This window comes from Theropithecus gelada, chromosome 13 (genome assembly GCF_003255815.1).
Source record: "Theropithecus gelada isolate Dixy chromosome 13, Tgel_1.0, whole genome shotgun sequence".
NCBI lineage: Eukaryota > Metazoa > Chordata > Mammalia > Primates > Cercopithecidae > Theropithecus > Theropithecus gelada.
The window spans coordinates 76,399,918-76,414,247 of record NC_037681.1 but is presented as its reverse complement, the minus strand read 5'-3'; the positions used below and the strand labels follow the sequence as shown (position 1 = coordinate 76,414,247).

The 14,330-nt window shown below is 41.2% G+C and overlaps 1 protein-coding gene across 1 annotated transcript in view; it reads left to right on the top strand.

The window, feature by feature from the left end:
- The window catches only part of PNPT1 (polyribonucleotide nucleotidyltransferase 1), a 58,002-nt gene that overhangs the window by 4,507 nt on the left and 39,165 nt on the right, over positions 1–14,330 (top strand). Inside the window, exons 2-8 of the mRNA XM_025354757.1 lie at positions 1,835–1,895; positions 3,110–3,184; positions 4,541–4,646; positions 5,778–5,827; positions 8,360–8,423; positions 8,519–8,566; positions 9,435–9,548. Coding sequence (XP_025210542.1) covers positions 1,835–1,895; positions 3,110–3,184; positions 4,541–4,646; positions 5,778–5,827; positions 8,360–8,423; positions 8,519–8,566; positions 9,435–9,548 — 518 coding nt within the window. The remainder of the gene's footprint in view (positions 1–1,834; positions 1,896–3,109; positions 3,185–4,540; positions 4,647–5,777; positions 5,828–8,359; positions 8,424–8,518; positions 8,567–9,434; positions 9,549–14,330) is intronic.

Here is a 14,330-nt window from a genome sequence, read left to right as displayed (position 1 = left end):
TTTTTTTTGAGATGGAGTCTCGCTCTGTCACCCAGGCTGGAGTGCAGTGACCGGATCTCAGCTCACTGCAAGCTCCGCCTCCCGGGTTCACGCCATTCTCCTGCCTCAGCCTCCCGAGTAGCTGGGACTACAGGCACCCGCCACCTCGCCCGGCTAGTTTTTTGTATTTTTTAGTAGAGACGGGGTTTCACCGTGTTAGCCAGGATGGTCTCGATCTCCTGACCTCGTGATCCACCCGTCTCGGCCTCCCAAAGTGCTGGGATTACAGGCTTGAGCCACCGCGCCCGGCCTCTTCGCCAAGTTTTAAAATTCAGTTGTCTTTATTGTTGAATTGTAAGCATTATTTAAATATTCTAGATATTAATACAAGTCCCTTATCAGATACTTGGTTTGCAAATATTTTTCTCTTAATATATGGCACCTCTTTTACTCTTAAAGTTTTAAATTTTTATGAAATCCAACTTACCTATTTTTTCTTTTGTCATTTATGCTTTTGATGTCATATTTAAGACTTTGGCCCAAGTCTCTGAAGATTTACTCCTGTGTTTTGTTTCTAAGACGTTTATCGTTTTAGCTCTTAACGTTTGAGTCCAGGATCCATTTTGAGTTAATTTATGAAGATTCATTCTTTTTTGCATCTGGTTGTTCACTATTGCCTCACAAGACTACTCTTTCCTCATTGAATTGAAGATTATTCTTTCCCCTTCTGTTGAACGTGAAGGTCCTTATAGGCAATATTTAGGAGTTTATATTTTGTCCTAAAAGCATTGGGAGAAATTCTCAAGTTTTTTTTTGTTGTTGTTGTTTTGGTACGGAGTCTCACTCTCGCCCAGGCTGGAGTGCATTGGCACAATCTCGGCTCGCTGTAACTTCCCCCTCCTGGGTTTAAGCAACTGTCTTGCCTCAGCCTCCCTAGTAGCTGGGATTATAGACAGGCACCACCATGCCCAGCTAATTTTGATATTTTTAGTAGAGATGGGGTTTCACCATGTTGGCCAGGCTGGTCTTGAACTGCTGACCTCAGGTGATCAGCCTGTGTCAGCCTTTCAAAGTCCTGGGATTACAGTTGGGAGACACCACGCCTGGTAAAGGATTTTTAAGTAGGGAAACAATCCTATTTGTATGTTAAAATGTTACTGTAGTCAACAAGGTGAGAGATGATAAGAGACTGTACTAAGATGGTAAATGGAGCCAGGCACCGTGACTCACACCTGTAATCCCAGCACTTTGGGAGGCCAAGGCGGGAGAATTGCTTGAGGCCAGGAGTTCAAGACCAGCCTAGACAATATAGTGAGATCTCATCCATAACAAAAACTAAAATTAGCCAAGTGTAGTGGTGTGCACCTGTAGTCCCAACTACTCAGGAAGCTGAGTTGGAGGATTGCTTGAGCCCAGGTGTTCAAGGTTACAGTGAGTTGTAATTGTGCCATTGCACTCCAGCCTAGGCAACAGAGCAAGACTCTGTCAAAAAAAAAAAGAAAAGAAAAGAAAAAGAAGATACAAGACACAATGACCCACCACTCACCGCCGCCCCCGCAAAAAAAAAATAGATGGTACATGGGAATTAACATTTAGGGAAGCAGTTAACTTCTGAACCTCCAAAATGCTTTCCTGTCCAGATCAATCCTGTGCCTTGGTTTCTGTATTCTTCTTTAAGTCACTCTTAAGTTCCCCTTTTACTTTTGATAATGATCATGGATTCTGCCCCTTTTTGTTGGTGGGGTGGGTGGGAGGGGTTTAGAATCTTCCCTTAGAATCTTTTATTATTTTATACTAAGCAGGAATTGTACAGATAACCTAAGTCTTCTTGTATTGCATTTTTATTTTTAAACAGGAAATTAGAAATATCCTCTGGAAAGCTGGCCAGATTTGCAGATGGCTCTGCTGTAGTACAGGTAAAAAGTCCAGATTTTAAAAATTCATCTTAAAAATGGGTACAGAGACTCATACTAAATGTGTAACTACAACATTGTGTAACTACTTAGAATTTTGATACTGGAAATTAATTCAGATACTACTAAGATAGTTTATACTGTAAGAATCATTCCCGACAACCAGCGTCCAGAGGGCTGCATGTATTAAGTCACTTATTTTTTTCTATTTTTTTAATTTTTATTTTCTGAGATGGACTCTTGCTCTGTCACCAGACTGGAGTGCGGTGGTGCGATTTCGGCTCACTGCAACCTCTGCCTCCCGGGTTCAAGCGATTCTTTTGCCTCAGCCTCCCGAGTAGCTGGGACTACAGGAGTGCACCACCACACCCAGCTAATTTTTTTATTTTTGGTGGAGATGGGGTTTCACCATGTTGGCCAGGATGGTCTCGATCTCTTTTTTTTTTTTTTTTGAGATGGAGTCTCTCTCTGTCGCCCAGGCTGGAGTGCAGTGGTGTGATCTCAGCTCACTGCAACCTCCGCCTCCTGGGTTCACGCCGTTCTCCTGCCTCAGCCTCCCAAGCAGCTGGGACCACAGGCGCCCGCCATCACGCCCGGCTAATTTTTTGTATTTTTAGTAGAGTTGGGATTTCACTGTGCTAGCCAGGATGGTCTCGATCTCCTGACCTCGTGATCCACCCGCCTTGGCCTCCCAAAGTGCTGGGATTACAGGCATGGGCCACCGTGCCTGGCCTGGTCTCGATCTCTTGAACTCGTGATCCACCTGCCTTGCCCTCCCAAAATGCTGGAATTACAAGCGTGAGCGACTGCGCCTGGCCATTTTAAGTGACCTTTAACATCCTTTCCAAACTTGGGCTTCTCTTTTATGCATTAATAAATTCTGTTGTGCTTTTCTAGAGAAAGTGATTTTGGTATTTTCTTCTATAGTAATAATTGGGGAATTTTTCCTTATGTATAGCCACATAAGAAGTAGAGAATACTATTCAATTCATTGGATGTGACTAAATTACCTGTTAATCTTGCCTTATCCATAGCTTTTGAAAAGCTCAGAGATCAAGATTGGACTACTTGTGAATAACTATTTTTATTTCATAATCATGTCATAAAATTACATATCTTTTCTTGAGTTTAATTGGAGTAAGGATTTATTCAGTTGCTACTTAGATGCTGATATCTGATTTCAAGTGAACTTACCAGTGTTGTTCTTTATGTTTAAGTCAGGTGACACTGCAGTAATGGTCACAGCGGTCAGTAAAACAAAACTTTCGCCTTCCCAGTTTATGCCTTTGGTGGTAAGTTTTTGCTGATTTATCTGAACTGTAATATGGTGTAAGTAAGTGTAGAATGTATAATATTTTTGTGCAGTGTCTAGTGAGTGGAAAATACATGTCTAGTGAGTGGAAAATATGAACTTGCACAACAAAGAATTTTTCCTAGTTTTTTGATGCTGACTCATTAAAAGGGTATAAACTGCTTCATAAGCAAATACTAGGATTAAGCATGCTTTAGAATTTGGAGCGTCCAGGTGCATAAGTTGACAAGAAGATTGGAAGTGCATGACTACTTTGACACTGAATAAGCAATGAATTCATTTCCCTCATAGTTTCCCTTCAGTATGACTCTGCAAGTACAGTCAGCCCTCCATGTCCTTGGGTTCTGCATCCATGGATTCAACCAAATGAATCGAAAATATTGGGGAAAAAATTGCATCTGTACTGAACACATACAGACTTTTTTTTCTTGTCATTCCCTGCAATACGGTATAAAAACTATGTAGCATTTACTTTGTATTAAGGATTATATGTAATCTAGAGATTGATTTAAAGTATAGGAGAGGATATACATAGGTTATAAACAAATACTATGGTGTTTTACATCAAGGATTTGAGCATCAATGGATTTTGATATCCGCAAGAGGTCCTAGAACCAATCTCCCAGAGATACCAAGAGACAACTGTATGTTTAGTAATGAGTTCATTTGAATTTTATAGCTCCCTTCTATTATGAAAAGGGGGGCACAATTATATTTAACAGAGTTGATACCCAAAAAAGCAATGTTTGACTTGATCAGAATGAGTGTCTGTGGGAAATAGTGAGTCTTCCACTCTTACTGTTGAGTAGAAGACTTTTTTTTTTTTTTTTTTTTAAAGAAACAGGGTCTAGCTCTGTCACCCAGGTTAGAGTTGTTCAGTGGTGTGATCATAGTTCACTGCAGCCTCAAACTCCCGGGCTCAAGCAATCCTCCTACTTCAGCCTTCTGAGTAGCTAGGACTATGGGTGCAGGCCATTGTGCCCAACTAATTTTTTTTTTTTATGGGGGGTAGAGACGAGGTCTTTCTGTGTTACCCAGGCAGTTCTAAAACCCCTGGCCTGAAGCGATCCTCCTGCCTTGGCCTCCCAAAATGCTGGGATTACAGGTGTGAGCCACTACACCTGAACATTTTTTTATTTCACTTTGCGGAAACATTTCTATCAACTTTCCTTTCCCCAAAAGATATAAAATGCTAAGTAAGTAACATATTTTCTGCTCTGAGTCTAGACTGTGTTGTTGGCGACCTCAGGAGAATTAGCATTCATATAGTAGTTCTTACAGTATAGTTTGTTTCTACAAAAAGAATTATATGAACTTTTTTTTTTTGCTGCTTCAGGTTGACTACAGACAAAAAGCTGCTGCAGCAGGTAGAATTCCCACAAACTATCTGAGAAGAGAGATTGGTACTTCTGATAAAGAAATTCTTACAAGTCGAATAATAGGTAAGATATTAACATAGACGCATTCATCTTCTCTGATATGCCTATATTAGCATCTTTTGCATCTGTGTTCTACAGTATATCTTAAGTTTTCCTTCATAGCATTAACGCCACCTAAGATTATTCACTCTTTCTCTTCCCTCACTCAAATGTGGGCACTGGGAGAAAAAAGCTTTTGTTTCTTCACTGTTGAATCCCTAGTACCTGTTATACTGCTTAGCACAGAATAGGCATTCAATAAATATTTGTTGACTAAATGAGTAAATTTCTATTGAGCATATGAATTTTATGGTCCATGCCTCTACTCTGTTGAATCTATTCCTAGTACATTTTTTCATGTTCAGAATAGTAATTCCTAAACATTATATTTATCAGCTACTGAAATAATGTCCATAATCTTTCAAATGTTTAACATCCCTACATATTGTGGGATCATATGTAATTATAGCTCTTCTACCCATAAATTGCTTTTTTTTTGAGACGGAGTCTTGCTCTGTCACCCAGGCTGGAGTGCAATGGCGCAGTCTTGGCTCACTGCAACCTCTGCCTTCCGGGTTCAAGTGATGCTGTTGCCTCAACCTCCTGGGTAGCTGGGATTACGGGCGCCCACCACCATGCCTGGCTGATTTTTGTGTTTTTAGTAGAGACGGGGTTTCTACATGTTACTCAGGCTGGTCTTGAACTCCTGATCTCTTGATCCGCCCACCTCAGCCTCCCAAAGTGCTGGGATTGCAGGCGTGAGCCACTGCGGTCGGCCAGAAATTGCTATTTTAGGTATATTTATATACAGTCTTCAGACAGAAAGTAGCAAGGAAGCATTTTCTTTTGGTCTGCTATTGGTCTTAAGTGTCTTTGCTCTGCTTATATATGTAACTGTTGCCTGTGGAACCAGAATGAAAAATTGCTCCCCAATCTTTATTGTTAATGTACTCCTTCTGTGTTTGTTTTTTGTTGTTAGGGCATGGTATGTAATAGTGGAAGCACTGACATTTATCTGTGTCCCTCTTAGTAAATTGGTCCAAGGGGATTTTTCTTGAAAACATATTGAATGGCTATCTATATTAGTTCAAAAGTTTTGAACTGTAAAGCAACTCTGTCAGTACGGTTTAATGTCTTTTTTTTTTCTTTTGGCAGATCGTTCAATTAGACCGCTCTTTCCAGCTGGCTACTTCTATGATACACAGGTAGGTTCTGCTTTAGGTTTTTTAGTTGCCAGATCAATCAAAAATTACTTAATGAATCTCTGTAATACTTCCTAGACTAAACATTAGAAAGAACATAAGAATTTTTTATGATACTGTTATATTTTATAGTAAGTTTTCGAAAAAAGATAGTACTTTTTTTTTTTTTTTTTTTAAGACCGAGTCTCACTGTGTCACCCAGGCTAGAGTGCAATGGCACGATCTCAGCTCACTGCAACCTCTGCCTCCCAGGTTCAAGTGATTCTCCTGCCTCAGCCTCCTGAGTAGCTGGGATTACAGGCACGCACCACCACACCCGGCTAATTTTTGTATTTTTAGTAGAGACCAGTTTTCACCATGTTGGTCAGGCTGGTCTCGAGCTCCTGACCTCGTGATCCGCCCCCCTCGGCTTCCCAAAGTGCTAGGATTGCAGGCATGAGCCACTGTGCCCGGCCAAAAGATAGTACTTTTACAAAGCTAACATTTATTCAGTGTCTATTTGAGTTGACACCTGAATTACGAGTAGGAGTTAGCCAACCAAGGTGTGTCAGGGAAGCATTGAAAGTCCAGAGGCAGGAAAGAAATTAGTGAAAATTAGTAAAAAGAAGATCAGCGTGACTAGAGTGAGTAGAGACCAGATCAGGCTGGGAATAGGACAACCAACATAGCTAATTTTTATTACCTAATTTTATTGCTGGATCCTCTGAACCTCTACTTTATTATATGTTAATACTTTCTGAATAATATTTTCTTTCAGGGTAATGACACGTATACTTAAGTAACCATTTTATTCATTTGAAATAAATAAATCCACCTTGCAAATATGCCTTTGCAAGAATATCACAGCCTTAACCTCAGGAAGTTTTGTTTTTTGTTTTTTTTGAGTCAGGGCCTCTGTTGCCCAGGCTGGGGTACAGTTGGCATGGTTATAACTCACTGCAGCCTCAAACTCCTGAGCCCAAGTGATCCTCCCCACTTAGCCTTCTAAGTAGCTGGGACTATAGGCACAAACCACCATACCCAGCTAAGTTTTTTTTTTGTTTTTTGTAGAGGGGGGTTTCACTATGTAAGCCAGGCTGGTCTCAAACTCCTGCTTTTAAGCAATCCTCTTGCCTCAGCCTCCCAAACTACTGGTATTACAGCTATGAGCCAGCACACCCAGTCAGAGAAGTTTTTTTCTTAAGTGCATGACATGGGCACATTATTGCGGTATAAAGTTTGTTTCATCTATGCTTATAAACAGAACTTTTTTTTTTTTTTTTTGGAGACGGAATCTCCCGCTGTCACCCAGGCTGGAGTGCAATGGCGTGATCTCGGCTCACTGCAATCTCCGCCTCCCAGGTTCAAACGATTCTCCCTGCCTCAGCCTCCTGAGTAGCTGGGATTACAGGTGCCCGCCACCACACCCAGCTAATTTTTTTGTATTTTTAATAGAAATGGGGTTTTGCCATGTTGGCCAGACTGGTCTTGAACTCCTGACCTCAAGTGATCCCCTGCCTCAGCCTCCTAAAGTGCTGGTATTACAGGTGTGAGCCACCGCACCCTGCCCAACAGAATTTTTTTTCTTTTTTTTTTGAGACAGAGTTTTGCTCTTGTTGCCCAGGCTGGTGTCCAGTGGCACGGTCTCAGCTCACTGAAACCTCTGCCTCCAGGTTCAAGTGATTCTCCCGCCTCAGCCTCCCTAGTAGCTGGAACTATAGGCATGCACTACCACGCATGGCTAATTTTTGTATTTTTAGTAGAGACGGGGTTTTGCCATGTTGGCCAGGCTGGTCTTGAACTCCCAACCTCAGGTGATCCGCCCACCTCGGCCTCCCAAAGTGCTGGGTTTACAGGCATGAGCCACCATGCCTGGCCTAGAAAATATTTTTATATGATAGAAAGAGCTAACTTTACTGAATACTTGCAACATGTGAGGACTGTGATAAGTGCTTTACCTACAGTATTTCTCTAATCCTCGTAGGCACCCTTTGGGAAGATGCCATTATTTATCCCATTTATTTATTTATTTAGTAATGGAGTCTCACTCTGGCATCCAGGCTGGAGTGCAATGGTGCGATCTCAGCTCACTACAACCTCTACCTCCTGGGTTCAAGAGATTCTTCTGCCTCAGCCTCCTGAACTGGGACTGCCTCAGCTGGGACTACAGGCACTGGCTGCTACACCTGGCTAATTTTTGTCTTTTTAGTAGCAACAGGGTTTCACCATTTTGATCAGACTAGTCTCAAACTCCTGACCTCAGGTGATCTGCCCTCCTCAGCCTCCCAAAGTGCTGAGATTACAGGCGTGAGCCACCACGCCTGGCCTGTTTTTCCCTTTTAAAGATGAGAAAGCTTTTCGGGTTTAATTTAAGTAATTTATCCAATGTCAAGCATTTAGTTAAATGATAGCCAAAATTAAGAGGTTTGGCTACAAAGCCCCTGCTTTTAGCCATATAGTGCTCTTGTATTTTAGGCCAGGATGTTAACCTAAATGATAACCCTTCCAAATCAAACAGATTATTTTAAGTGATTCAAATTTTTTCCCTTTTACCAGGTTCTGTGTAATCTGTTAGCAGTAGATGGTGTTAATGAGCCTGATGTCCTAGCAATTAATGGCGGTAAGTATAAAAGTAGAGATGAAAAGTTATCAGTGTTGATTTTTTTTAAAGCAATGAAATTTTAATTTCAGCCCTTATTTTTCTCCATTTTTAAGCTTCCGTGGCCCTGTCATTATCAGATATTCCTTGGAATGGACCTGTTGGTAAGTTAGGATTTAAAAATAAGAAATCATATGTATATTTTTTTTCAGTAAGTAGTAGCGACCATGAATTGAACTAGATGACATTCTAAGTCTCCTTTCAGGTCTTTCAGATATTTTCATCCTTGTCGTGGGTTCTGTTTCTAATAGCAGTATGTTATGGTGTTATAGATTTTATGTCCCTAGATATTTTGACTTCATAATTGCCTCTTTCCGTTAGAGGACTTCTTTTTTTCTTTTTTCTTTTAACTGGGAAATTATCAGAGTATATACTCCTTCAGGATAAAATTAATGTAACTTATGGCTGTTACAAGTCATAATCATGCAATATAAAAATGGCTCATTGAGTAAATAATTATCAAGTGTCCTAGGCAGACCAGGCCCTAGCAATACAACAATGAAAGATGCAGTTATTGCTTTCAGCATAAAGAAGACAGATAATTATTTATAATCAGTGGTATTATAAAAACATAGTTAAAGTGCTAAGAATATGATAGAGAAGAGCAGGTTTGATTTTGTGTGGTCAGGTTGTCAAGGAGGGCTCCTCAGAGTAGTCATTGTGTAAGCTGAACCTTAGTAGGGTCTGGTGTTAAGCATTTGCCTTAGGGAGAATCCTCTCTAGACCAGGGGCCAAACATAAGCATAATCCCAGAGGTGTGGAAGAAGTGGTATATTTGACCAATTCAGAGTAGTCCATGAGGCCAGAAGGTAGGGTGGGGTAGGATGTTCTGTGGGTCTTAAATACCGTGTTAGAAACATGGATTTTATTCTGTGGTCACAATCAAAGATGGGGTTGAAGCCATCACTGGAATAATGTCTTGAAAACTGGGAATTTCCATTAAACAGTTGCCAATGTTCTAATACATTTTAGGGGCAGTACGAATAGGAATGATTGATGGAGAATATGTTGTTAACCCAACAAGAAAAGAAATGTCTTCCAGTACTTTAAATTTAGTGGTTGCTGGAGCACCTAAAAGTCAGATTGGTAAGTTGTTTAAATACCTCATTTGTTCTGGATTTTACTTACAAGTTCTTTCTTCTTAAACTAAATTTAAACTCTTTGTGTGTATGTTTTGTCGGTAGCCATAAAAATTTTGGTTATGTTTTATCTCTGTCCTATTTTTGTAGTGCTCTTGCTTCATATCAAATGATACCTAAAATTACAGGATTTTACTCAATTTTATTTAAAATATACAAAAGTATTTACCAAGACCATTTCAGTAATTATTTTTAGACTAATATTTTGTCTAAGAATAATTTCTATTTTTATTTATTTTTTTTTGAGACGGAGTCTCGCTCTGTCGCCCAGGCTGGAGTGCAGTGGACAGATCTCAGCTCACTGCAAGCTCCGCCTCCTGGGTTTACGCCATTCTCCTGCCTCAGCCTCCCGAGTAGCTGGGACTACAGGCGCCCGCCACCTCGCCTGGCTAGTTTTTTGTATTTTTTTTAGTAGAGATGGGGTTTCACCGTATTAGCCAGGATGGTCTCGATCTCCTGACCTCGTGATCCGCCCGTCTTGGCCTCCCAAAGTGCTGGGATTATAGGCTTGAGCCACTGCGCCCAGTCAATTTCAGTAATTATGTTTAGACTAATAAGTTATTAGTCTAAATAACTTAGTTTAAAAATAGAAGTTCTAAGTCTGGTAGTAACCATTATATTAGTTTAAATATTATAATTTAGCTATTTCTAAGTCTGCTTGGTATCGTCTTGAGAAGTGACCCATTTCTACTAGGTGGAAAACGAGTAATAAAATAGAAGAAATGCATTGACCATGGGCCATTTTCACATCTTCCTTGTAACAGAAATGCCATACTTGCATGAATGAAAATCAAGTCCTTGTTCTGTGGAAGGAAAATGGACTTTAGCAGTCAGAATGACCTGGATTTGAAACCTGTCTCTGCCACTATAATCGTGTGATCTTGGACAAATTATTTAAGGGCTTTTATTGTTGGTTTATTCTACTATGTGATATTTGATGTGTGGGACTTTTTGACATAGGGTCTTCTGATGTGGGAACATTTTGATGAAATGAACTATTCAACTATTACTGCTTTTTTGTACAAGTAATATGTGAAGCATCTCATTTCCAGCTTCTGCTTCTGGTATGTTAGCCAGTGATAAAGTTAAAACTAGGTTCTATAAGTAAGAAAAATCCCCATGTATTAGTTGGGGGTTGTGTTGTCGAACAAAATAAGACTTAAACAGGATGGAAACGTTATATTTCTCTCAGGTAAAAGAAATTCAGAGGTGGTAAATCTAAGACAGTGATAGTGGTTCCATGACATCTTAAGAAATCTAGATTCCTTTTAGCTTTCTCCTCTGTTATCCTCAAGATGTGGCCTCATCTTCATGCTTATGAACTGGCATGAAGAGCTCTGGCCAACGTATCTGACTTATAGGCAGGAGGAAGAAAAAAGAAGGGAATAGCAAAAAGGTGTGTGGCAGTTGAGTGAGTCAACCTGCGTTTTAAGCAGCTTTCCCAGAAATCCCCACACAGCAGTTTCTACTTACATCTCATTGAGCAGAACTGTGGCACATGACTATACCCTCGACTGCAAGGAAGGCAAGGAAATGATTTTTGTATTCTGCCTCCGGAAGGTGGGATTCGTACTGTGGGTAACTGTCAAAATGTAGAGAGGATATTCCAAAGAATAAGGAAGCTATGAATAATAGATGATGTCTACTTCATGTTTGAGCATCTCGGAGCCTTGAGCAAAGTATTGGTTTCCTGTTCATCTGCATCTGAATTTTTTGCTGAAAGTTACAGTGTTCGTTTATTCTCTATTAGTAAACTAGTCTGGTTACTTTACAGGGTGGTTATGAAGATAGGAGTCAAGGTTTGCAAAGTGCCCAGCATGTTACTGGTACCTAATAAGCATACAGTTAATACTTGCTATTATCATTAAGACACGGAAATAAACCTGTTGCTAATTGGTCATATAGCCGCTATCTACCTTAGAGTTTGAACTCTTCTAATTGTAAGTAGACATTAGAGGAATGGACTAATTCACAATTTTTTTTTTTTTTGAGACCGAGTCTCGCTCTGTCTCCCAGGGTAGAGGAGTGCAGCAGTGCAGTCTCAGCTCACTGCAACCTCTGCCTCCCAAGTTCAATTGATTCTCCTGCCCAGTCTCCCAAGTAGCTGGGATTATAGGCATGCGCCGCCACGCCCAGCTAATTTTTGTATTTTTAGTAGAAACGGGATTTTGCCATGTTGGCTAGGCTGGTCTTGAATTTCTGGCCTTAAGCGATCCATCTGCTTCGGCCTCCAAAAGTGCTAGGATTACAGGCATGAGCCACTGCACCCAGCAGAACCAAGGAATCTTTGCTGCACATATGGCATGCCATAGAAACCCCATAGGCAGACTTCCAGCTGGCTCTTCTCACCTGTTGCTCTCAGGAGGGAAGAATGAGACTCTAGAGACTGCATAAATTTCAGAGAGTAGTCTTGGGTAGAGGGAGACTGAGAGTAATTCAGAACCAACCTGTAAGGAGATGGTTTTTTAGGAATTACCAGCCTCCAGTTTATGACTTTTGTATCACTATTTCCATGCAGCTATTTAACCAGCTCTCTGCATTCATAAAGATGCATCAAATATGGCATTTTAACCCCTTGTTTACCTGTTAAAGTTAACATCGGGTCCAAGTGAAATACCACCATCATGGAACTTTTGTGATACAAAAATACAAAGAAGTAATTGCTACTGTTTCGTTATTAAAATATTTAGTCGTCCAAATCTTTTTTTTTTTTTTTTTTGGAAACCAAGTCTTTCTCTGTTGCCCAGGCTGGAGTGCAGTGGCACGATCTCGGCTCAGTGCAACCTCCGCCTCCCAGGTTCAAGTGATTCTTTTGACCCAGCCTGCTGAGTAGCTGGGATTACAGGCATGCACCACCACACCTGGTCAATTTTTGTATTTTTAGTAGAGACAGGGTTTCCCCATGTTTGTCAGGCTGGTCTTGAACTCCTGACCTCAGGTGATCTACCCACCTTGGCCTCCCAAAGTGCTGGGATTGCAGGCTTGAGCCACCACGCCTGGGCAGTCATCCAGATCTTTAGAGTATAATCTTTTTTTTTTTTTTTTTTTTTTTTTGAGACGGAGTCTTGCTCTGTAGCCCAGGCTGGAGTGCAGTGGCCGGATCTCAGCTCACTGCAAGCTCCGCCTCCCGGGTTTACGCCATTCTCCTGCCTCAGCCTTCCCGAGTAGCTGGGACTACAAGCGCCCGCCACCGCGCCCGGCTAGTTTTTTGTATTTTTTAGTAGAGACGGGGTTTCACCGTGTTCGCCAGGATGGTCTCGATCTCCTGACCTCGTGATCCGCCCGTCTCGGCCTCCCAAAGTGCTGGGATTACAGGCTTGAGCCACCGCGCCCGGCGGTAGAGTATAATCTTATGCTGTCAACACCAACATTCTGAACAGTGCCATTTAGATGCTTGTTTACTTCAACACCAACATTCTGAACAGTGCCATTTAGATGCTTGTTTTCAACTGGTATATTTAATATCACTAATATTTCTGTGTGTGAGAAGATATAAGTCAGGAAAAAGTATACCAATAACATGTTTTTAGAAAAGATTTTGTGTCTAGAATTTATAGCTTCAGCTAATCTCAAAACTGCATCTTCAACTGCTAAAATGGTTGACAGTTTATAGCAATCTTTGTTTTCGTTTTGTTTTTAGTTGAGATGGAGTCTTACTCTGTCGCCCAGGCTGGAGTGCAGTGGTGCGATCTCGGCTCACTGCAACCTCCACCTCCGGGTTCAAGTGATTCTCTTGCCTTGGCCTCACAAGTAGCTGAGACTACAGGCGCGTGCCACCACATCTGGCTAATTTTTTATTTTTAGTAGAGATAGGGTTTCACCTGTTGGCCAGGCTGGTCTCAAACTCCTGACCTCAGGTGATCCACCTGCCTTGGCCTCCCAAAGTACTGGAATTACAGGCGTGAGCTACCATGCCAGGCCTATAGCAATCATTTTGACAAGCTTTTATGTTTAAATTTTTAGCATCCGTGGCAGTGTTGTCCAGTAGAACTCTCTGCAGTGAAGGGAATGTTTTATATCTGATCATGTGGCTACTTAGCACTTCAGATGTGGCTAGAGTAACTGAGGAACCAAAATTTTAATTTTGTCTAATTTTAAATCATTTAAATGCAAATAGGCATATGTGGCTAGTAGTTACCCTATTGGACAGCACAGCTCTATAGACTCAACTGTAAGGAGTGTTCTTCCTTCCTTCCTTCCTTCCTTCCTTCCTTCCTTTCTTTCTTTTTTTTTTTTTTTTAGACAGAGTCTCACTCTGTCTCCAAGCTGTAATGCAATGGTGTGATCATGTGTCACTACAGCCTCAAACTCTTGGGTTCAAACGATCCTCTGTCCTCAGCCTCCTGAGTAGCTGGGAATCCAGGCACATGTCACCACACCTGGCTAAAGGAATTTTCTTATAAAATATTTTTTAAAAGGAATTGCATTAAAGTTTAATGAGTGAAAACAAAATATATTTTGAGGGGAGGTATCCATTTTTCTTTTCTTTTTTTTTTTTTTTTTTTTGAGACAGAGTCTCGCTCTGTTGCCCAGGCTGAAGTGCAGTGGCGTGATCTCGGCTCACTGCAAGCTCTGCCTCCCGGGTTTACACCATTCTCCTACCTCAGCCTCCCGAGTAGCTGGGACTACAGGCGCCCGCCACCTCGCCCGGCTAGTTTTTTGTATTTTTTAGGAGAGACGGGATTTCACCATGTTAGCCAGGATGGTCTCGATCTCCTGACCTCGTGAT